The following is a 24,753-nucleotide window of genomic DNA, read 5'->3' on the forward strand; positions in this document are numbered from 1 at the left end:
AATTTAAAATCTCTCTGCCAAGTAAAAGCATTCCATCACGAACTTTGATCGAGTGTTTTCGTTTGAAATAAGGCCGGAAGGAAGTACCTTTGTTCTGTGATATCTACCCTCCTTGTCCTTAAACCGAAATGGCCCAGAGGTAAGAGTTTGATTTGCGTCACAAGTGGCAGGTAGCTCTACTGCTCTCGAAAATTGGCTGTTGCATGGGGACTGTACCTTTTACCTCCCTCTCTGAATGTAAAATTGCATTCTAACTATGGGATACTCTTCGATCGATCACATTAACATATTTTCACTTGATTATTCCTTTCAGTCATCCAATTATTTGTTAAAGACTGAATTATGTCGTTCATTTCAGGAATAATGACGAGTAAAACTATGAGTCAAACTAACTTAGGGCTGGCAAAAACGGTATTCGTCTTTCTATTATTTAACCTTCGAGGCGTAGTGTGAAATTGTACTGCTTTGTAAGATCACTTTCATTATTTCTTCCAAACCAACAATTTGTAGCTTTAAAGTTACATTGCCCCTACAGTAAATAAGTAAGTAAAAATGAAAAGGTGAAAAATTAAGTTAGATGTGAACCATTGACTCGTCAATCAAAAGAAGCCACTTCTTAAGGCTCGAAACTCGCAGTTTAATTTTGATATAACAGCAGATTTGTTCAAACATGTTTAGCCACATGACTTCTTCATTTTTGGTATTCAACTTGAGTTAACTTTTCAATCGCAGTCAAACCCATAAACTGGTATGAAACTAGTGATTTCTAATCTAAAACTATCAGGAAATACATTAAAATTACATAGATCAACGTTGTACAACTTATTACAAACGGCTCTTCAGGCGTTACTGTTTTTCTTTTGGTCATTTTACCCATGCAACTATGAAAACAACTGTTGGAAAGAACAATAAAACATTCCATCACGAACTTGTGTTTTCTGCAGTAATCCGGAAGGAAGACTAAACATGGGCTAAGTTTACACTAGATCAAAACCTATGTCTAAAACCAAGAGTTAGACTTCAGTCAGTTCGAGAAGATTTGTATGCAAACCACGATTGTAGAAGATTTAGAAATAGAGTAATTCAAGACACGCAGTTCTACCCCAAACTGCATCAGATGCTTCACAGGAAAATTTCTCACATTTGTGACGCCTCAAGAAATCAATATCCTCGTAAGGAGGATTTCCTTTACTGATTTACACTCTCAACACGAGTGGACATCCTTGGTCCCCGCTTTGTAACCTTTCAGTCCACCCTGCAGAAAACTATAACTAAATAAGGTTTGAAATGAAAGCCAAGGGAACCTTTTGGCCGGTCGTGAATGGACAACTGACCGAATTGATGAAGATAATGTTTTATAAAAAATTCTTAAAGACAGAATAAAAGTGGCTATGATCTACTAATGTTCAGTCTAACTCTTTTGTTAAACTAGAACTTTGCAAACATCCTTGGAAATGAATGATTAATCCTTGTCAGATACATCTGTTTTTGCTAAATTCCGCTTTGCACCGATCACATTCCTCGCTCGCTCCATAGGAGATGTGACTCCGTGAAAGAAAGCAATATTTTGCACGGTTTCTAGCGTTACATGTGAGACGTGACCCCGTTCTGTACGATCTATGATCTGATACGATTTATATTTTATGTCAAACATGTGCCTATTCACAGTTGATATACATGAGTCCGGTCCATTGTTAAACCGAGTCTCACTTCAATGCAATTTCCTCTATAATACAGTGTACTACTGTTATTTACTTTAGATTAGCGCACAATGTCGCCCAAGCAGCTCAACGATACATAAACGTTGTATCGAGCCGAATAACTGGAATAAAAACAAACAAAAACCAAAAAAGGAAACGGAGTAATGTACCGTGATTTGCTGATTCCTTTTTCCATCACTGACACAATTGAAAAAGTCTTCAGCAATGTCGAGAAGAGAAAATCTGCCTGTTCTTTCTTTTGACTAGTCTAAAGCATTGTAAAATCATTACATAACTTTTGCATCACTGCTGAGTGCATTCATGCATTCAATCTTTGGACGGCGGAAAACAAGACACGAAATTGTTGGATTACCAATATAAGCTTGCGTACTGAAGTAACACTGTTTACTATTTTTTATGACAATCAACGAAACAATCGGCTTAGGAATCGTTCTAAAATTAAATGAAGAATTAGAATCGAACCAGATCAATTGCAGAAATACCGCTCCTCCTCTTGAGAGGTTTCCTCGCTTAAATGAAAAACAGCTATTCATCTGTCGATGTTGAGTTTTTTTCCCACACCCAAGGTAGGAAATTTTTTTTGAAATTTATTTTGATCTTCTATTTTAAGGTCTTTTAATATAATCAATTATGTTTTTCACCACATAAAAGTGAACGTGAGAGAGCGTCAACGAATTGTTGACCAAAATGAAGTGAACCGCAACACATTCTATTCTAGTAACGCTTAACCCATTATTACATCCAAACTACTCTTCTGTGTGGAACATCAGTAAATCTAGCGATGAAATTCAAAGAGTAAAGGAAGGAAGGAGGGATATTCAACGTATATTAGATTAGTATCAAATGGCTGCTTTAAAACAAATTATATTCTGATTCGTTAAAATGGAGAACTAACTTTGATTTAAAATATTTTTAGAATTTATCATTTCACTAAGAAAGTTTTTAACACACCAAAAGACACCTGACCGTCTTTCTCAAATCTGACTTGCGATTAACGCATTGGGAATTAAGTGAAGAACTTTCAGTTTGTAATCATGGCCTTCTATCATCCTGTACTTCATCTTTACTAACTTTTATGTAGGAGTCCATTATCTAACCTAACTTTCTGACGATTCAGTTAAATCTTTTAAAAGACTTTAGCTTGTATTCTCTGTTCCTAATTTGCCAAATTAATCATTATTATTTTGGTTATATTTGCATTCTTTAAGACCAGTCATTATTGATTGCCTGGAAAGTCAGAGGACATTGGTTTCATCCCCTGTAAGGCTATCGCTACAGTATTTCGATAACGCCCTCCCACTCCATTAGTAGTTGTAATTTTCATATCCCCTCTCCTATGGTGTCTATGCGAAAAATACTTATACTAATATCAAAAATCTATGCCGGCAGTACAGCCTAGAACTTATTGCCCTATAAAAGAGCTTTTTCACGGATGTTAACAACTACTACAGATGTGTCATCATCTACTACAAAATTAACTGTACTTTGTTAATCCAAATTGGTATAAACAAAATTTTCATCAATCTCGTTTTCCGTTCTAGTTTTGTCACTAGTTTTCCCTGGGAATTGTATAAAAGTTTGACATAAGTAGAACAGCAAGCGGTTCCCTTTTTAACTTTACGACAACCGAGCGTGTTCAAATTAAATTTCAGCTTTAAATGCATGTTTTCTACATTCAGTCAATGCAATAGGAATAACTAACTCCATCAGAAAACAGTAATCAGCGTAACCAGGCTCCTAAAAGAGGGAATAGAGTTGAAGAGAGGTTGTGAATGAGGTAAAAAGAAACAATCAAATTTCCATACCCTCCCTTCCCCCACTTTATATTCTGTCAATGGCGACTAATCTCGCCTCTCGTGATTCCCCAATATCCTTTGAACCCTCCCCTCCCCCTCCCCCCAAAAGGTGATAAATAATGAGTGGTCCCCTATCAATAAGTGAAGGGTCCACTTGTAAGTGGTTTTAGGACTCGATTTGACCATCAAGTTGGACCCTTAATGCGAGATCGTAGGACAATAAGGTGCGTAGGATAACTGGTTTACTCTATTTCTACGATTGTCTGGCACTGAATATTGACCATTAACGAGGCTTGCGTTCCTCCCCGGATTCAAGAAAACGGCGGAAATCGAACCTGATTATTAAAATTTTCCTTTTCTTAAAGCTCACCTTTAATAAACATCAATTACGTTCCCCTAGCTATAGTTTTCTAGAAATTTCGAAAGTCTAAACGGTCTGAAGATCTCGTTTCAGAATTTTATCTCGCTTCCCTTCGCTTAAGAAAGTCATCTTAATTAACTTTCATTAATTGAAAGTACCAGTAGCATTGTGGCAAGATTTTTACATTCCGCAAGCTTCTTCGATCGATCGAGTTAATCGTTGCATGACTTCACGGCGGTCATATTGGTTACCGAGACAATAGAATGATGACAATATTGATAATGTAAACCGGCCACCACACATTTCAGCCAATCAGATGCTCAGTTTTTCCGAATCGATACGATACCAAGTACGATACTAACGATTTTCTTCGATATCGATATGGATACCGTGACGTCATTTAGTGAAATGGTAAGTCACGTGATTTGATTGACCAAATTAGAAAACAACTTAAGGGTGCACACAGTTTTCTCGGCTTACATGCGAAAAGCAGTATTTTCCCTTTAATCACATGTATACCTCACAATATCATAACGTTCGTTACAAAATTGCACGTTCGTTTTCCAAGTTTAGTTCAAGTAAGTATGTACGATTACCGGTAGTTTATGACTTTGTTTTCAATTGAACAGTGGAATCAGTTCGAAACGAAATCCATTCGATCAAACGCTAACGTTGACCTCTCTCCAAAATCGATTTCTTTGGACGTCCAAACAACCTTTCGCCATTCATTTCTTTCTAGCAACTTGAAATGTTTGCCCTGTGGCGACCCCAGAGCTGTTTGCGGAAACACAGGGATCCGATTACTGACAACTTATTAATTCATTTTCAGAGATTTATTCATAGTAGCTTTATTGATTTTGTTCGTTTCGTGTCAACATTAACCAAGAACACATAGTGGGTGCGGCTTGTGCTCACAGAATTAATAAGGTAAGAGATCTTATCTTATTTCATGGGCTACCATAAGTATGGAAATACGCAGTGCAACAACTCATGAACTTGCGGACTGACAGATGGACTTAAGTTGACGTTGACGAGAGTTTCTCCACTTGATGTTTCACCAGCTTCTTCTGCGTGCGTGCAGAATTGACGACTGTACCAAATTGCACAGCGTACCACGTACTGCATTAAAGATTTTTCAGAAATTGTTATCCGCTGAAAACAGAAACGAAGTACCACCCTTCTTGCTAAACATCAAGTTAAAATAAAGGATACACCGACGACAAAATTCCCGTTGAGAATAGGCGAATGTGGAAGTCTCTGACAGCTGACGAACTTGGGATAATAATGATATTAATAATAATAATGGAGTGCTTCTAGAGCGTACAACTCATAAAAAATTGTCCGTGGCACTTTACAATAATGGCAGAAAAAAAAGTTTTAAAATGTTCTTTGAGAAACTTTTCAAAAAGGCCAGTTTTCAAAGTTTCTTTTAAAAATGGAATTGATGAACTTCTACGAATAAAAGGCGGCAATAAGTTCCACATTCTTGAGGCAGACACAGCGAAGGACCGATTACCATAAGTACGGGTTCTCGAAGATGGTTCATTGAGGTCATTGTTGCAAGTAGATCGAAGTGAAAACGAACTCTTGCGATAAGCTAAAAGTTCTCACAAATACAATGGGATCATGGCGTTAAAAGATTTGTAAACTAAAAGAAAAATCTTAAGAAACAATACGACACCTGACGGGAAGCTAGGTAGGAGTAATGCGATCAAATTTCTTAGTTTTGAAGACAAAGTGAGGAACAGAATTTTGAACAGACTTGATGTCCCGGTAGTAGAAGATGTTATATCGTTTCGAGGTTCTAGATGCACCTTGATGCCATTCTGAATGGCTAGTGCCCTTTGTGATAGTCCCTCTACGGGAAAGCATCTACATCCAAGATTTAAGATATTCTACATGTGAATCAAACATGCCTTCGCATCAATCCACATTCTTTGAGAATCGGGAAAAGTGCCCAAAACGCGAAGTGAAAATTTTTAGATCGTCTGTTTCCGAGATAAAGCTAAAAATTATTTTCAAAGAGAAAAAGTGATCAGTGCTTACCAAATATTACACTGAAATCAAGAATAAGGGGAAAACATTATTTTTTTGCACATGTGCAAATCCGTCAATAACGAAAAGGAGTCAACCATGGTTATTAGTCAATGATATTTGCACCCAATTCTGAACAAATTCAGTCAAGTTATAGACTTGCCTGACCTACCTCCGCCTCCCCCTTAAGGAAAAGGAAAAGAGGCAGTAGGAAAAATTGAACACATTTTTTCCTTCCAAGAGTGCGACCTCTGGGTTAATTCTAATTACGGAAAAGTCAAAATACAAAATTGAAATCTCAGCAATGAACTCAACTAATGCCATCACTGCTTCCACAAATTCCTACCAACAGGAAGCTATTTGGATTCTTTGTAAATGCCATGGTACAAATACAACATACACGAGAGTGTATGTATGTTATATCTACATATTAACCTGCGAGTAGACTCTAACTGTCACTGCTGAAAGTATACCTCACGGGCCTCTCGCGAAATCTGTGAGAGTCGAGTCCTTAGACTTCTAGAGAGCCACGAGATACTTGAAAAGAGCTTGTTCGTTAGCTAACTGCACATAACATCACGCACGTGTGGGGTGCAACTTACTGGAGCAGGCGCCCCGCATTAGGCTGCACACTAACTCAGTTTAACAAATTTGCAGACATGTTTATAGCGCACGCGTATTGGGTCCGCTTGTTACTCAAATACCCGCGTTTGTGTTATGTTGTTCCTGCAATGAACCTTTTCGCGCATGCTATATATAGTATCTTGCACTAACATACGGATGTTTGATTATCATTCACCCTTAGACCGGTTTAGACCGGATCATTAGCCAAAGGTTATCTCCTTCGGTGCCAGGCTTAGCAACAGTCATCATCATTATCAATATCATTATTATTTTTATTATGACCACTACTATGATCATTAATATTATTGTTAGCATTATTGCAAACAATTAATGTTTGAACAGAACAAACCAACAGAACTCATTATAGTCTAGCAAATGCATAATGCATAGTTGTTTGGTCTGGAACAGCTTAAGAGATTATCACAAGGACGAAGTCGGCATCGTCTGTTGAGGACACACGACAATTTAATGAATAATGTCATCAGTTGTGGTAATTACCAAAAAAATCAGCACGTAACCAGTTAATCTGATCAGATTTAGTCCTTTGTGTACAGGCTGATAGACCCGAAGGCGCCTCTCACTGAATAACTTTTCACACTTTTAGTGGCAACAACTGAAGGGCTTGGATGGTCGGTTTGGTCAGTTTGAAGGCTTTTGGTTTCGGGTTTTGAAGGGTTTCGATTGCATCTTGTTTACCTTTGCGTTTAACTTTATTATATTAAAGTAGTTATGGGATTTCTGAAAGTGAGTAAGATATATTTGGATTACAGCACTGTATTCCAGACAAACATGGTGATATCACCTTGATTAGCAGTCGTTTCAAATAACTTCCTCTTCACGCGTTCTTGGCCCTCTTGCAAGTTCGAGACTTGTTAAACTGAACCAACAGTATTTCGAGCTCTGTCTTCGGTCGGTCCAGTTACATTCTTATGTTAAGTTGGTATTGTTATTGATGTTGTATCCATTTACCATAGAAGACATAGAAATGGCCACCTGTCTGCGGAAGGAAAGAGAAGACAGACTCTTAATGATTTGCACTTATTCTTAAAAAGACCACCGAGGCAATTGAAATCATATCTGTCTTCTTCTGATGAAATAATACATCATTATTTTAGCCTGTTCCACCTCGGAAGTTTGTACAAGGTGTCAACGGAAAGAAAGTCTAAGGCGTCAAAGTCGACAGTTACGTAAACCTTTTACTAGGTAACAACCGCGAGTAGATCACAAGCAAAAAAATTGAGGCAAACCGGTTGAAAAAAGCTTCAAACTTGAAGATAGAGAACCAAAAAGAGTATTTTTCAGTCTTGATACGCGACTACTTAATGGTAGGAGCGATGATTTAGGGTGATCAGAGAGCGAGGTCAGGTCATAGATGCGGAAAAGCTCAACTGTGTGGGTGCTGTGTACTTCGCAGCATCTGAATGAATTATTCTGAAACTCAGGATCTGTTTGTCTTCACACTACGAGTAATTAGCGTGTCGTTCAAACGGCAAAATTCTTTTAAAAAAAATACCGCCCGGGCAATTAAGAAATGAAAATATCTTGTAGCATTTAATAATTTTTAACACAATGAAGTAAAATCAAGTTTCATTATACATTGATTAGTTTGACTGAATTGAAAGTATTAAGGATTTTTGCCCTTGTGCTCGGTTTATTCTTCACGCCTGTCAGTTGACAACTTAACAACCAATGGGACGTGTCCGGCTGACGTAAAAAAATCTCAGCCCCTGTAATTAGTAACGTCTGCTAGCAGAGAGAGCGTAATCCGATAAGAAACAATACGAACTCCACCAGTCACTAATGTGTGTTCGCTCTTGTATTAACACAAAGAAGACGTGGGCGACTTACAATGCAAAATTCGATTTCTTTCTCTATTGAATCGATTATTTCCAGAAGAGATCCTCCGAAGCAAACAGGGGAAGAAAATTATGACAGCCAAGGAATTTTAAGCCGCGGACCACTGAGTGCCATGCAGAATTTGGTTGAGCTCACACCGCGGGGCGATGGGATCTATTCGGACAGGACAGTCTCTGTATTTCAAATGGAGGAAGAAAAATTGGACAAACATTTTCGTAGAGAGAACGTAATGGATCATTTCCCCTCCTCGCCAACAAGTGAGTGTTCTGTTCTATATGTTGCTGTAGTAATTGGATTCAATATCCAGAGAGGAATGTGTTGGAAACTGCTTCACGCTGGAATTGCTCTTAACAACTTAATTTTTAGGAGAGGTATCCAGCGTTATTCAACATTTATCTAAAGGAAATTTTTACTGCATTTATTCTAATTATAAAAGCTATGTTCTTACAGACCTTATGGAAGTTTTGGTCCTCCTATGATGTTCATGTGCCGGTTCTTTCCTCGTTTACTGCGTGGTCAATAAAGCTTCTGTGTTAGGAAATTTACAATTACTGATTAAGTTAAATGTACTGCTTTTATTATCTATTTGATGCCCATTTTCCTCTACTAGGCTTTAGTGGCAAAGCTCGTCCAAATTCACCAACTGGGAGTGATGAGGACGAACAAGAAGACCAAAATTCAGACTCTGAGGGAGGAACCAAATCCAGACGGAAAAGAACGGCTTTTACAAGCCAACAACTGTTAGAACTTGAACGAGAATTTCACACCAAAAAGTACCTTTCACTGGAAGAGAGATCACACATTGCAAGAACTTTAAAACTCAGCGAGGTTCAAGTGAAAATTTGGTTTCAGAACAGACGAGCGAAATGGAAGAGAGTAAGGACTCTCGGCGGACCTCAAGCTCATGGAAACAGAAAGCTTCACGCTCCTAAACTTGTTGTTCCTATTCCCATTCATGTGAACAGATATGGATCAAAAAATCAACTCTACATTTCTTGAGATATGCGTTCATTCATTTCATCTTTAGAGATGACGATGACCTTAAATCGTGGCCCTAATATCCGTATGGAAGCCATGCTGGCCTCTACTGGCTCGTTCTGCATTCTCCTCATTTGTTTTGTTGGAGTTCTTATCTGTGATTTTATGTATCATAACCATCATACATTCAGTTTGGTTCCTCCGAATTCTCTGATAAACTAGCAAACAGTAAGCGTCAAAACCAAGGAACGGCCCGAGGATCAACAAACGATTTGACTTAATCCACATTCAGTTATTAAATGTTGAAAAAACCGAACACTGCTGATCCTGTTTTGTTACCTTAGAATATTCAGGAAAAACCCTTCGCTTCTCACTTTCTTATGACAATTCAGAAACTTCTGCGTATTAATCATCTAATACATATGATAAACTTCTCCAATTTTACTAGAAACGTGAAAATCCGAAAGCTGTTTCGACAGGCTTGACAGTCAAGTACGTCTGACAAAAGTGGTGTTTTCAAAACGAAAACAAGAGATTTTTTGCTTCATCCCGGCTGTGTATTGTTGAACTGGCTTCTTTCGCACCTCAGTCGCCAGCGCGTCTACTTTTTAATGCTCTAGAAACCTTGCGGCAACATTTGAGGGTGTGAAAATGGCATCTTCTAATAGGCAGTAATTCTTTTCAATTTAGAACTAATCTGCACTTCACACTTAAAGAAACTGAAGCGGTGGGGTTCTAAACAGAGTGGAAAAATATCCGCGAAGGTTACTTGCGAGGAGTGTTTATGAGTTTTTGGTTCTCTCTGTTGTTTTTCGACCCAAGCAGCAGTGCTAGCCATCTAAAGGAAGGAAATATTATTGCGTGTGTATCGAACTATTTAAGAGAGGAGTAATGGTTCCTAGACAAAAGCGAATGCTATATGCCAAAAAATTTAATCGGATGTACTACAACAATAATGGTGAAAACTCGGTCACTGTGGCTAGTTCTGGTCTGTAGTAAGTCTAAAATCTTTTCATGACAGTTTTAACGTGCCATCTATATGTCAAACCGTCTAAGTCTGAATCATCGCCATGTTATGTGCTTTAAATGCAGGAGTCAATAATACCTCTTTATTTTAGGGAGATCGTTTCCTTTCCCGGAGACTCGCTTGCTTTCCAAAATCACTTCTTCGAAGTTACATTTGAATCGTATCTAGGATGAGAGTATGACACTTAAGTTAACCAAGGAGAGAAAAGGAGTGTTTTGTGCTCATTGTTCGTTTTGGCTTTTTAACAATGTCCACATAAACTAAAGGTAAAAGTTTGCAGTGATTTACAACTCTTTTTATGTTTCCAATTAACTTGAGTTTGTCATTTCTAAATTGCCTGCTTTCTCCTCAAATTCCTCTTTGAATCTGGGCCCTAATGGTTACCCTTCTCGTTAGAAACATCCCCTACATTTTAAGATATAAAACATCGTGGAATAATGAATAATTTGCATTTCAGGACAGCTAAAGGGCTTCAAAATTTTCATTTTCAAGCGACACATATACACTAGGGTTGTGGCTGAACTCGACCTCTTGTATTGCGAAGTCAATCGACACTGGTTACGTTTGTTACAAAATAATCAGTTCAAAGTGAAGTTCAATACTCGCCCTCTTGAATCAGAGAAGAGCCCACTATTTCTTTGTTAGTTTGCGTATTAAAGGTTTTTTACACCCTACTTTCCAACGTAATTAACACTGAAGAACTACTGTGCTCTATAACTCTATAGACCAGAACCACAATTCCGAGTGAGGTTGATTAATAGTCACCACTGTAAATTTTCGAATACCAGAGTTAAACAAAAAATAGAACCTTCAAGAAACGATAACAAGCAAAAACGAGTAAACATTTAACATTTGTGCAAAAATCACCCTTCGTAGATTCCCCATATTTAAGGTGGAGAATCAAATCAAAATTAAACTGTTCAGTCCAAATAGTTTGGTAGAAGGCGGCGAGGGCAACTTACATGTGGTAAAAAAAGCATGACAATTATACTGGAAAATGTTTTTTTCTTATGGAAAGTATCCATAGATAAATGAAGTGCCTTATAATGATGTTTTCATTTCCCGTAAAACGTACCACGAGGAAATGTGTTACCGGAAATCGACGACCCCCACAGTAACACCTAATTTCGAGGTGTCTTCAAAAGATAAGAAGTGCAATGTGCATTCACTCGTCAATTTCAAGAACTTGGGAAATAGAAAATCGGTGTACTTACTTTATTTTGAGCGTTACTTCAAGTGCGTCATCCGAGTTTGGCGTTCCGTTGATCCATTCGATGCTAAATCACCATTCCAGTCACACTACATCAACATTTTAATTTGCGAGTGCTCATCACTACAACACAAGGCGTTTGAATAGAAGATTCTCTCTTGTTATTAGATATGAAAAAAGTAATGAAACTAACAAAGCAATCTACCGCAACAAGGCAGCACCTCAAGAAATTCTACTGTCATGGCGGGTCTTTGGCGTAGATATTTAATCAGATTGTCGCCTATCGTTGGCGATAATTAATGAAAGCTGTCAAGTTTGATTAATTACGCGGCACCTTTTTGGAGTGAGGTTGTTTGGCTTGAAATCCTTAGGGAAACCGCACGCCATTGGTGGATTTACGGATTAGGTTATAAATCTCTGTCGTTTTGCGGGACTTGTAATGTTATCTACTCTAAGTGCATGTAAATTACTTTGCGTCTAAACGTGATACCAAGCCAACAGTGCGCCATCAAATACATGAAATTTCTATTCCTGCGATGCATCACGCATGATAACTAATGTCAAAATGATTTAAGCGTCTCACTCAGGTATTTCTAGACATCTATGTCCGACGTCGTCGTATTTCACGCTGGTTGTTAGAATGAGAGTGGCCGTTCGTTCGAACGAGAGACACAACTTTGGGTTTAGAAGTAATCACTACTGTTTCTGGTTTCTATATGGCCTACTGATGATGAAACGAGAGAAAGAATTGGGAACACAGAGAAAATAGGAATCCGTAATGAATTCTTCTAAAGACTTGTCACCTTGGTGTCTTACCTTGTTAGTTCGAGCAGACCCGCAGGCGCCATGCAGTAGGACACTTCACACTTTGTAGGACTGCAGGTGAAAATACTGTCATTTGATTAGCCTTTCAGACAAGGTCACCTCTAACCAATTACCATTCACCTTGGTAGGCAAATTAGTACACCAAACCCCACAAAAAAACATAATTTGAACTCCTTTTTAAGAAATACGGTACGCAAACCGTTAAGCGATAATTTTACTAACTGAGCTCTTCGTCAATTCCTATTAAAGATAACAAACTGATGAGGCTTCAAGTGAAGGAAATAAGAAAAATTTGGAAAGCCACGGACAACAGCTCATTTGAAATTTCACAGGTTTCTCTCAAGGGAAGTGGGCAACTGAACATCAAGTACCTTCCTGTCGAAAGCCTTACCCAACAATCATTAACCTGTTTTTAGGAAAATTTCCTGAGAGGAAATAGAGGAAGAGGATATGGCTGCTAGGAGTAGAATAAGAATCTTAGAATCAACTAAGATCATAAAATTCTGCTGCTTTTTTAATTGCATTAAGAGAAGACACCATATCAAAATAGAAAACATCTTTAAAGAAAACCACTTGCTTTGAACCTCTATCTAAAATTTTTACAATTTTTTTGGATCATGTGGTGTGGAGAATAATTATTCACCCGGACCATCTGTCCAGTGAGGTCAGGGGCCGTCAGGGGCCGTCAGGGGCCGTCAACGGATCTTTGCTCAACACATTTCGTTCATCTCGAACCATAATGAGACCTGGCACAAGCAAGAACGGCTAATAGGAAAATATTTAAACAAGCTCGAGGTTTCTTAACCCAAACACCCATTTGGTCGTCACTTTAAGCAACTTCACCCGATCCAGTAAAGTAGGTGGTGTAATTGGAAATAAAATGTACCGACCTAGTGGGCTTTCAGGGGCCTTAGTTACTGTTGAAACTTTGCGTACTTGTCTCGCCCTATTTCCCTTATCAAAGCCAAGCGCGCAGAGTTATGTTGAGATCAGGGAAATCAAGACACGCACTTCGATTAAAATACTTTGACAGTTTGTGTGGACTTAAACGGCCTTTTAACCTGGTCTTTAGAGCACTTCCATCAATGGAAGGCCTAACTGAGATTCTTTCGTATTTTAGAAACGAGTTGAACGATTTGAGGATGAACTGGTGAAGGTGGGGGGAGAACGCGCAACACTTCATGGGGCGAGCTTGCAGAGGGTTGGGATACATCGTACTTAAGTAGTAAAGGAGAAATAGAAGTTGCGAGTACGGCTTAACCCTCGGTGCATTAAACGAAGATTTCCACGAAGACTGACAGAGACGGTTTCTCACCTGCAGAGTTCAGTTTGAATGTTTAGTTTGTTGCGTTTGTGTTTTGTTTTCTGTGACGAAATCTATGATAAGAATGGTTGTTCGTTTCTGTTGCCATAATATTTTATTCCTTCGAAGCAAGTGAGGCTAAGGTTCCCCTTGGTCAGTGCTCTGTAGAGTTTCGTTGCTGTAGAGTAATTTCGTTTGCAAACCAAAAGCTAACTTTTGACGAAAGAATCAGCCGTATCACGAGGCACGATGATTTTTCGCTGAGAAGTCATCGAGTAGTTTCACTGCAAGTTGCTCGTTTTCTCAAAAAATTTCAAAGACAGAGGTTATCGTCGTCGCGCCGGTCAAACAGAAAACGAGTGAGTTTATGGTCATCAAGTTAATCTCAAATAGGAATTTTAATTGAGAAAAACTTCTTTAGTTTTAAGTGCAGCATTGCCGTATGACCCATTTCACTCAATGGCAAATAACTGACATCAGTATTGTAAATTAATATTTCGTATGCACCGATTTTACTCATGGGCTGAGAGCCCTTGGATTCGCTACCACCTAATTTAATAAAATTTGTGTTTCTTTATTTGCTTCGTTGCATTACTGTTATCAGAATGACACTGCTACTGTGGCTACTCTTAATTTCTTGAGATCAGGGGGGAACTGATGGCTCGTGGGATGGATTATCGGAAACCTAGGTTAGGAGAATACGCAGCCCCTTGGAGCTTGTGTTTATGCAAGTACCCGCCAGAGGTTTCGCAATGTTCAAGAATATCGGTCAGCTAAGGAGAGGGCTTGCACTTTATTTTAAATAGAGCTATCGACCAGAGAATGCAAAAGAAAAAAATTTCGTGTCACAGGCACTCTAAATAGAGACGACCCAACAAATCCAGTGGAAGAAGATGAAATAGAAGAACTGGAGGAGATCGAGGAAATGGGTGTAGGAAGATGGCAAATACAGGAAGTTAAGGAAGCATTGAGGAAGACAAAGCCAGGGAAAGCGGTTGGAGTAGATGAAGTGGGCTCAGACCTACTGAGAGCTGACATGGAATACACCTCAAGTATAGGCTTTGGGAAACTGAAAGGTGGCCGGAGGTGTGGAAGAAGAGACTAATGTCACGATATTCAAGGAAGATGATTTGCGTGGCTGCAACAACTAGAGAGGAGTGAATTTTGCTACCCATCATCAGTAAAATATTCTGCAAGATGCTGCTAAAACGGATCAAGGAACGTGTAGACAAGAAGCTTTGAGAAGAGCAGGTTACAGATGTTTATATTAGGAAACATCTTAGAGCAGGCAACCAATGGAGGACGAGTCTATACAGAGGGTCCCAATGGGGTTAACCGTTAGCCGTAAAACGGCCAAAATATTTAGCAGTTAGACGTAAAAATTGACAAATTTTAACCGTTAGTCGTAAAAAAAGTTAACCGTAAAAAATATCTCTGGTGGAAACAATGGAAAGGTGTTAACCGTTAGCCGAAAATTGGCCAGAATTTTAACCGATAGCCGTAAAAGCCATCACCCCATTGAGACCCTCTATACACGGTGAGAGTGATAGTAGAGATATACGAGCAGTTTGAATGCGCAGTAATCGACAGATGCGAGATATCAGACTGGTTCAAGATTAAGTCGGGAGTAAAGTAGGGCTGTGTAATGTCAGGATTATTATTCTAACGGGCCATGGATTGGATCATGAGGAAGACAACAGCAGAGAAGAGAGGAGGGATACGGTGGAATTTAACAACAGTGTTGGAGGATCTTGAATTTGCGGACGACATGGCACGACTTTCATCTAATGACTTGCGTTAGAAGACTGGGGGATTGACGAAGGAAGCAGCCAGAGAAGGCCTTAAATTTAATGCGAGAAAGTGCAAGACACTGAGAACTGAGTTTGCTGGGAACAGGGAGGGCATTGGGGTGAATGGTGAGGAAGTGGAAGATGTCGAAGAGTTTGCGTACTGTTAGAGCTATTGTGGACAAGGAAGGTGGAGGCAGTAAAGATATTAGGAACAGAATGTGAGCAGCCAGAGGAATCGGAAGGAGAAGTAAGATACGCGTATTCAAGACTTTAGTCCGACTGATGATCATCAAAAAGACCGATGAAAGAAAACTGAATAGTTTCCAATGTCAGTGCCTAAGACGGATACTGAGGAATAGAATGCAGCAAAAAATGACAAATAGTAGCTGAAATGACAGAGATCAATGAAATTAGCTGCGAGGTGCGAAGAAGAAAGTGGAACTAGTTAGGACACGTACTCAGGAAAGAGGGTGTGAACGACTGTTTTAAGGCATTGGGGTGGACACCAGAGACCAAAGACCACTTGGAGAAGGACTGTCAAAAGAGAGGCAAAGCGGGGTGGAAGAGCTGGAATGTGGCCAAGGCGGCACGCGACAGGGGGGATGGAGTTGGGCGGACAATGTGACGGCTTTATGTGCCTACTGACGCGCAACGAACGATGAAGACGATGTCATAGTACGTGATGGACTTCAAGTTGTTTGGCTGGTGCGTTGTGAGCGAAGGAGCGGTAAACAAAACACGTTTTTAGCTAAAAATGACCAAAAAATTAATTGAGTTAAGTGAAAATGGTTATAAAGGGATATTTGCCATTGCCAGGAGCCCATCACGCTCCTGCTATTGCCCACAACAACAACTTGAGGCATCCGCGCAGTGTTCAAGTCCGACACGACATTTGGATCGCATTTAGTACGACCAAAGGACACTGTCAATCCAGGTAGACAGGACAGCGTGGTTTAAAGGATTCCCTGTGAATGCGGCAAAATCTACATTGGTGAAACGGGAAGACCTATGGAAGAGAGGATGAAAGAACAAGAGAGGGATATACGTTTAGCCCGTACCCAGACCTCCGCCGTTTCCGGGCACGCCAACGAAACAGTTTCTTCAAAACAACTACTGGATAGAGCAGTGGATCTCACTTCTAGATAAATGAATCTTTCCGGAGGGCGAAGGTTTGACAAACATTATTTCTCAAGCTCATATTAAACGCCCTGAGGAAAATCTGTTTAACCAAAATAGGTCCCGTAAGTAGACACTTCCGACGGCCGTTCATTATCTGTCTTATTATTTTTTTCTTAAAAGAGGTTCCCTCTGCATGAGGGCAGTCTGCTTCAGAATTCATACACTTGTTTCCAACAGTGGAAATTCATGAAATAGCTTAAGCCCTCAAAGAATCTTGCTCTTCAAAGCCAGAAAAAGTTTTTTTTGTAATTTTCTTTTTTTAAATTTTCTCTTATCGTAGTTTCTTTTTTTGCTGCAAAAAGACGGCCTAAGATAATCTGTGTGCTTTAGTTTTTTAGAATTGACTTACTCACTGTTTTAGGGGTGTCTCAAAAGTGGTCACATGTAGCATTCTAGATGGGCGAGATATTCACTCAAGGAGTCGTCGTTGTTGTTGTTTTTACTAAAATAGGTTCTGGGGTGCACTTTAAACAAAAAATTTTAAAATCGTGATAATTTACTCAGTTTATACTCTTTTAGAGGCGGAGTCTCCTCATATCAGAACGTGAAGATCGGTGAAGTATTCTTCACTTTCATACTGATAAATCGTCTTAAACTAACTGATGACTGTCTTCAAGATCATTTGCCTGTGATAAAAGTGATAAGGTTTCACCTAAGCTTTCCTTTACGGATACTTCCTTACTTAATAAGCTGTTGTTGCTTAGTTGATAGCTAAACCCATCCAGGGTAGGTACATTGTACGCATAGATTCATTGTACGTATTGCAAGAAGGGAAAGTACCTACAGGTACTTACAGCTCTAAATTGATTACCTAATTAGTTCTTAAAGCAACAACTGTATTGAGCAAAGAATCAAATTCATGCTTTTTTTATGGAACTAACACATGTAATGAAAAGGCGCTCACTAAATATAGACAAATTAATTGATTTTTGTCCCAAAAAAGACTAAGATGATTTCAGATGTCCTTGAATTCTATAAGTAAAATATCATGTAATAAAAATGTATTTCTAACAGACTAAGTGCGTTGGAATGTAGCGCCGAAAACCATTTGCGATGTTCACGACATTTTTTGAATAGTTCACCAAAATGTTTTAATACGGACAATCTCTGGACTCAACGCGATTTTCATAGCGGGTATTTTGATGGTTTGTCTTTGTCTGGGACGTAGGTCTTAGATACATCTCTAAACATTTCTCAAGCTTGCCCCTCAGTCTATAACTTGAATGATAAATCTTAGCAGGAAACAAACCTAATTAGAGGTTAATTTGTCTTTGCATAGAAAATAGCATTCTAAATAAAGACCAGTGTACACCCTGCAGAACATGATGGCAACTCTTACGTTAAATTCTTCCAGGTCCTCTTTAGTCTCTATAGAGACCATGGATAAGGCCTTGGTTATCGATCCCTTTTTTTACGAGGGTCTACTAAAATAGTTTTTTTTCTGCAATGCTCTATTTGGCTAGTTGTTGTCTCAGCTTAAAAAATGTAGTTCAAAATCGAAGAAAACACAATCACTTCAGGGCGATTTGTTAATACGTTAATCGACAGCACCTCATCAAAGTTTGATCTTTATCAGATCAGTGTTAATCAGTCCTTAGAAGCTCCTGTGATCACGTGCTAAACCAAAAACATTCGTGTCTTCTGCAAATATTCTGAAAGCGAGTTCATCCCTTATTCATTTTTATTTTGTATCTTTATAAATTCACATTCTACATACTAATTAAAATGATCATTTTAGTTACTTTATAACCTTAAATACTAACATTACCTACGGTTTACGAGCAGAGCAAACATGACTTACACTAGAAGCATGAGCTTCATTTGTTTACGATGAGTAAAACTAAATTAGCTTCTAATATCCGCACAGACCTAGTTTCATTACACTCTACAATGAACAAAAACTCGGTCAAAAATTTTGTGAAACCATCTTGTATACTGATAAAAGACAAATTTGGCACCTAGCGAGAATTTTCATTATGGGTGATTTTTGACTTATTTGAACGTGAAAATAAATGCATATAATATATTAGCATAAGCTACTCAGTAAACATTATAATAAGCCAGTTGATCATTTCTTATTCCTTTTGGCGGTCTTATCTTACAGGTATAATTTAGCGCGCTCGACACCTCCTACTTAGAGGTGACTTAAAGTTTAAACATATAGTACTTTTCATCTTCCGCACTGAATTTGTAATTAGATAACTTATGCGGCTAGCACATAGCTCTTTTAGGGGCGGTACCTTGGGTACGCCCTTTCTTCTCCGAATTTTGTGTCTATTCTGCTGTTATGCAACAGCCCTCAAGGACTATTTTCTTACAAGATATCTTTTCTAGTACGATTTTAATTCTGTCAGTAAGTTTATCATAATTTTTATATTGTCAATCTTGTTTTTGTTTTGCCCGAACTGGACTGAAATTTAAGATAGAAAGTCAATTTGTAAAGCGTGAACATCGCGAAGGTATCTATTTAGTGTGCGAACTCCGCTCTGCGTAGTTTAGCGTGATTCGCTTGTTAAGTGTAAAAGCACGACGAAGGTTAGAGACTGACATCTCAGTAGGTGCCACCTTTATAAGCGGTGGCCCACACTTTCCTAGAGAGATCAGAGCTAATCCCCGTTGTAATAACTTGTGAAGTAACAGAGAATAAAGAACGAGACAACAAGACAACGAGTGTTAGGAAATTTATTTCTAACAATACCAAATTTTGTAAACCGCCGCGCCTCGTGTTCTCCCAACATCCCGCGTGGTTTATCAGTCAGTAAACCGATAGAACGTGTGGTTAATTGCTTAATTATGAGATGTCTTAGCTACTACTTTGTTCTTTTCTTATTGTACATTTGATACTCACTTATAAAATGAACTATTTCACTGCCCGGCCTTATAGTTGTAACGTTTTTCCTCTACTCGTCCTTTCTTTTTATGTATACATTTGTGCTATCTTACTGACCTTTAATTCATTTTCATTCAATTCTGGTGTCAACTGGCTGCCTGGCTCCGCTGCCTGGCTCCGCTATCCCCTTTGGTTGTTCCAAGCAGCCAATACTCTAATTTGCTTTTCAATATTTTTTTGTAATATCTTATGAGGCAAGAGAGAGTTACAGAGATTTTGAAATTAAAGCTTGATAAATCTTAAAGGAATATATTTTTTCCAGAGTTTGCAGCAAGTTTATTTTGAATTGGGTAATCAATGTATTAACAAGTGTGGAGAGCACCTTATTATTTGAACTTTCCAGGCGTATTCGAGTGAATGTGATCAACAAGGGAGGTGTAATGTGTGAATCATGTTAGCTTTGTGCGGATCGGCATAAAGTCTCGGTCAAATAGCTCTTCTACATATTGCTTTCTTGTTATACTTCAGATATATATAAATCTCTATCCAGTGGATAAATTTATCCGTTCTTTGAAACACCGGGGCTATTTACATATATATATCAAAGGACCAAAAACTCGGTCAAAAATACTACTACCATTCATTTTGTGAGATAAAAATAGATTACGTTTTACTTGAAAGATTACTCCTAGTCTTTTTATTTGAGTGGTTCCGCTCTAAGTGAGCGTTCAACACAGGAGGAGGACACCACAAAAAGGCCGGTGCTACTCAGTAAAGGGTGACCGCAACCGCTCATAGAAGTGACCGCTTAATAGAAGTTTAAATCACAGTTAGTGACCGACCGTTTGATGGAGGTGACGTCTTAAGACAAGTTCGACTGTATTTCAACTTAGCTGAGTTTAACCCTTATCATGCTGACTTTGAGTTCAGGTTACAATCCCTTAAACTGACTTTATTTTTAGAAACGCACTCATGCACGACAGTTGATCCTTTCAACAGCATTGAAAGCTTTACTTTTCATCAAATCCCAACAACCTATATATCAAATTAAAGCTTAATAAATTTCCTTTCTGATTATTCTATTATAATAAATTTTGAACCTAAGTTGCTTTTAAAATTTAGCTATGAAATCATGTTTTTGACAAAAGTTATACATTAACAAATAACACATCATATTAATTTCTTCCAAAAATTATCTGTACAAGCCTAAAATGGCAACCAGAGTTAAGCCCTAGTCCAACAACTTGATAAAACAATTCCTGTGACTGTGAGAGCATTTTTTTTTCTCAAAATAGTAGCAAAATTGCATATTTGTCTAGTCAACACATAATCAAATTAGGAATTTATTTACATTGTTTGGTTTTGAATTAGTTCAAAACAGTCAGCTCAGTTGTATGGGTCTAATTGGTCTAAATTTATCTATTTCTGTGTTTGAATTGACTTCAAAACCAAACAAAACCAAAAAAAAGATGAATAATGACTATGATCAGTTAATCAATTGGTTTCAACATCCACATTGTCATTATTGGCATCATGTCTTCGAATGTAAGCAGCAACATAGTCCTCAACAGTGTGGTACAACTGGAAGCAGTCTTGCATACAGAGTGCTACTTTACAGACACTGCACTGAAAGCTAGACTCCTTCCCTGGCCTCTTCCTTTTATCTCCTGTCCTTTTCAGAATCTTCTTTTGGGCAGGAAAGCAAACCACACATGCCTGGGTGATGTTGGACTTCTTCCCAGTACTTTCTCTGGGAAGTGACCTCCAACTTGGAGGCAGGTTAAGCCTTCAGCTGACCTCCTTGGGCGGCCTCTTGGAGTGAGAGAATGGGAGATGCCAGAATTCCTAACAAGCTCCTTCACAAGCTCCCTTCGAAAGGTCCTTTGCAGTACAGGTGACTGGGTTCTATGTTTGTAGAGGATGTAAGCATTCAGGATGCTTAAGGAAAACAGATGGAAGAACACTTTCTTCCACCATTTCATGGTGCGTCGCCTGAAGCAGGAATAGGCCACCATCTGATCACACCTGTCAACTGCCCCCATGAACTTGTTGTAGTCATGTACAATCTCGGGTTTAGTGATTGGGCGCCCAGTTCCAGGGTGATTTCGGCCAACTTCTACATCTGCAATGGAGTGAACAGATGACAGCATCTGGAAAACTCTGTGGTCCTTAAATTTAACAGCCAGCAAAGTTCCATTGTTCATAACAAACTTGTCACCCTTTTTTTTCACTTGTGCCCTTTTAAATTCCTGGGGAATACCTTTCCTGTAGCGGGCTGTTCCACAGGCCCCAGTGTTCTGCCTATAGAGCTCAGCAAATAAAGTAGGTGATGTGTAGTAGTTGTCAACATAAAAACACCTACCCACATTCAAATATGGTTGCATGAGCCTCATGACTAAGTCATATGTTTTGCCTTTAGCACTGGGTGGTTCTTGGTTTACACCAGTGTAAATTTCAAACCTACAACAATAGCCATTACTTGAGTCACACAACTGGTATGACTTTACACCATACTTATCTGGCTTGTCTGGATTGTACACTTTGAAGTGCACTTTTCCTCTGAATGGAATCATTCCCTCATCTATGCAAATATTTTTGCCTGGCTTCCAGACATCTGAAAAATTCCCAGTGACAACACTGTATATAGTGCCAAGCTTGTTTACTGGGTTATACCCTTCCTGTCCTCGAGGAATATAATTATCATTATTGCACAAGTGAAAAAATGTTAAAATGTTCATAAATTTGTCTCTTGACATAATTTGAGGGAAAAAGGGAGTAGATAAAACCTCGTCGGTGGACCAGTAATCCTGGATATTCTCTTGATTCACCAGGCCCATCGCAGTAATCATGGCAAGAAAAGCTTTCATCTCACCAGATGTCACACCATCCTCAGGCCAATTTCTAAACCTCGAGTGCTGAGGTAAACGATCTCTTCGCTGTAAAGATGCGATTGTTTCCCTTGCATATTTATTTGTTTGGGATGCAATCTCATCAAATAGGTTTTCAGGAAAGAGGAGATGAAAGTAGTCAGAGAATGATGGATTGTCAGGAAGCTCCACATTCAACCCTCGATCAGCTGTGAAGTCAAGCCTTCGCGGGATACGATCGCCAAGGACCCAGTTGTCTTCTTCGGTTTCTTCTTCGCTCTCCTCCTCGCCATCACTGTCTTCTTCGCTTCTGCCATCTTCTTCTTCGCTGCTTTCAGAATTATCCGTGTTTTCATCAAAATCGCTATCCTCTCCACCAACAACTTCATCGATAGTTCCTTCATCAACAAATATAATATTGGCCGCCATCTTTGTTTATCAGTTTTACCGCGCAACAAAATTAATTTCATGCTAATTAATTATTTTATTCTACTCGGATCTTCGGAACTCTGTCGGATGCTTAATTTATGTCCCTTTGGTAGGCCCATGACCGTAAACCTACCTAAGCCCGACATATTCCGAACTTCTACGCCAATAAAACAATGATGTTCGGAAACCCGGAATATTCCGGGACCCGTCCACATGGACGAACACGCGCGCCCGGAATATTCCGGGAGCCGCACGATAAGGGTTTTAAGCTAAATTAAAACCAGTGTCCGAGGTTTCCTTGAAACTGCCCGACTGCGTGTGAGGGAGTACCAGAAGTTTTTGTTTTTGTAGGAGGAGGAGGCTGAATGTGGGAGTAGAACATATCGGGAAAAAAAACTTTTTGTCTTTATTCCTTTGATGCGGATAAGATAAGTCTCTCTGTACACTCATGCAAGTTATCAGCGAATTATTTATTCATCCTTCAGCCCTACATGTACGTCTGGCTGGAGGAAGTACGCCAAGGAGTACACTTTTGAGAATCAACTATTGTTTCTCCTTGTTAGGTCTATTAATCAAAAAACAAATGGGTTTCATTCAGATTTATGCAGTAGTTACGGAGTACGAAAAGCTTTCAATCAAAACCATTTACATCAAATGTTGATACGGATTTCTGCCCTCTGGTCAGCCAAGCCAGGTGCCGAGTTTAGTTCCCCCTCACTGTTCGGTCAGTAAACCGGATTACAATTAATTGCGCCAACAGAGTAAAAATCTACCGTTCTAGCCAAAACTTGTCACCACGACATGAAACCAGCGTTTGTCGTCATACTATATGAAATGTTAGTTTTAAAACGGAAAGGTCAATTTACATTTAAGATGCCCACTCAATATTCACTTTCAATTAAGATTTATTTTCAAGGTTTGCATTCAAGATTTATGTAAAGTCGTACAGTGGCGAGTTATCGTGAAGCGTGAAAGACGACTTAAAGCAAGTCCTGTGGATTTCTCTCGGTTAGTCCGAGGTCCTGTTGCAGTATCCAGAAACTAATGATGGATTTCTGCGCTCCCTTAGTGAAGCGAGTGTTCCGAGCCTAGTTTTCCCAAAGATTTTCCTTCAGTTTAGTAGTCCCAACACACCCAAGTACAGCAATTTTGCACTGCTTTCCACTTGGTTAGGTAATTTATTCCAAAGTTAATAATAATTTTTTCCTTCCTTGATCCATTTATGCTAAATCCTCGTGATCTATCAATTATGAAGGTTGCAAAGATTCTACGCCACGATATGTAACCCAACGAATAATGGTACCTGTGTGGGTGTGATTCAACTGAAAACAAATGAAGACAAGTATAATACGAAACAAAACGAATCGACAATCTGTGGTGAAACTCAGAGAAGAAATAACTCGGACGCTATCAAGAACGAATCATGCGTCATATAGGTAGTGTCGGGTCGATCTGGCGGTCAACATCTTGTTCGATTGTCAGTCGATTGTCAGTCGATAATCGGTCAATACTCGATCGATATATCGACCGCTATATCGATTCTACACCACCTTTGGTACACGTGAATCATATGATCCGCAAAAACTAACGTACATGATGAGGAGTAAAATATTATTCTGGCAAAAATCAACAAAAGTCGAACCTGTATTAAGCAACACCATATTAAGCGGTCGGTTGTCAAAGTCCCAAAATTTTTTCCCTTTGATTACAGTAAATTTCCCTCTATCAAGCGGTGGTGGTCACCCTTGACTGAGTCCCAACGGCCTGTTTGTGTTGTCCTCCACCTGTATTGAACGGTCACTTACAGCAGAACCTCTCAAATAAAACTAATAATATCTCAAATAAAATTCATTCCATGTGTATTTCCCGGAGTCGATGTCTGTAGTTTGTGTTCAAATGTCCTTAACGCATCGCAGGTTATC

At 39.0% G+C, this 24,753-nt stretch overlaps 1 protein-coding gene, 1 long non-coding RNA gene and 1 pseudogene across 2 annotated transcripts; 1 reads left to right on the forward strand and 2 right to left on the reverse strand.

Moving 5' to 3' along the window:
* Positions 1 to 3,628: 3,628 nt before the first annotated feature.
* Positions 3,629 to 11,864, reverse strand: LOC131787097 (uncharacterized). Its single transcript, XR_009340435.2, has 4 exons — positions 11,613 to 11,864; positions 10,477 to 10,562; positions 8,846 to 8,921; positions 3,629 to 7,533 (listed from the first exon to the last, which is right to left on the reverse strand). It is a non-coding gene; the product is annotated as an uncharacterized lncRNA (long non-coding RNA).
* Positions 8,277 to 9,687, forward strand: LOC131787096 (homeobox protein GBX-1-like). The gene is made up of 2 exons (XM_059104176.2): positions 8,277 to 8,650; positions 9,004 to 9,687. Exons 1-2 carry the CDS (start codon positions 8,386 to 8,388, stop codon positions 9,390 to 9,392), a joined length of 654 nt encoding a protein of 217 aa, XP_058960159.1. The 5' UTR covers positions 8,277 to 8,385; the 3' UTR covers positions 9,393 to 9,687.
* Positions 11,865 to 20,368: 8,504 nt separating the features above from the next.
* Positions 20,369 to 22,844, reverse strand: LOC131776125 (piggyBac transposable element-derived protein 4-like; annotated as a pseudogene).
* Between the last annotated feature and the right edge of the window lie 1,909 nt (positions 22,845 to 24,753).

Source organism: Pocillopora verrucosa, chromosome 10, assembly GCF_036669915.1.
Source record: "Pocillopora verrucosa isolate sample1 chromosome 10, ASM3666991v2, whole genome shotgun sequence".
NCBI classification, from domain to species: Eukaryota; Metazoa; Cnidaria; class Anthozoa; order Scleractinia; family Pocilloporidae; genus Pocillopora; species Pocillopora verrucosa.

Excerpts from the sequence above, each read along its gene's own strand:
- LOC131787096 (XM_059104176.2), top strand. The coding sequence starts at position 8,386 with ATGCAAAATTCGATTTCTTTCTCTATTGAATCGATTATTTCCAGAAGA. Across the intron at positions 8,651-9,003 it reads TTTCCCCTCCTCGCCAACAA|GCTTTAGTGGCAAAGCTCGT; the intron begins GTGAGTGTTCTG and ends TTCCTCTACTAG.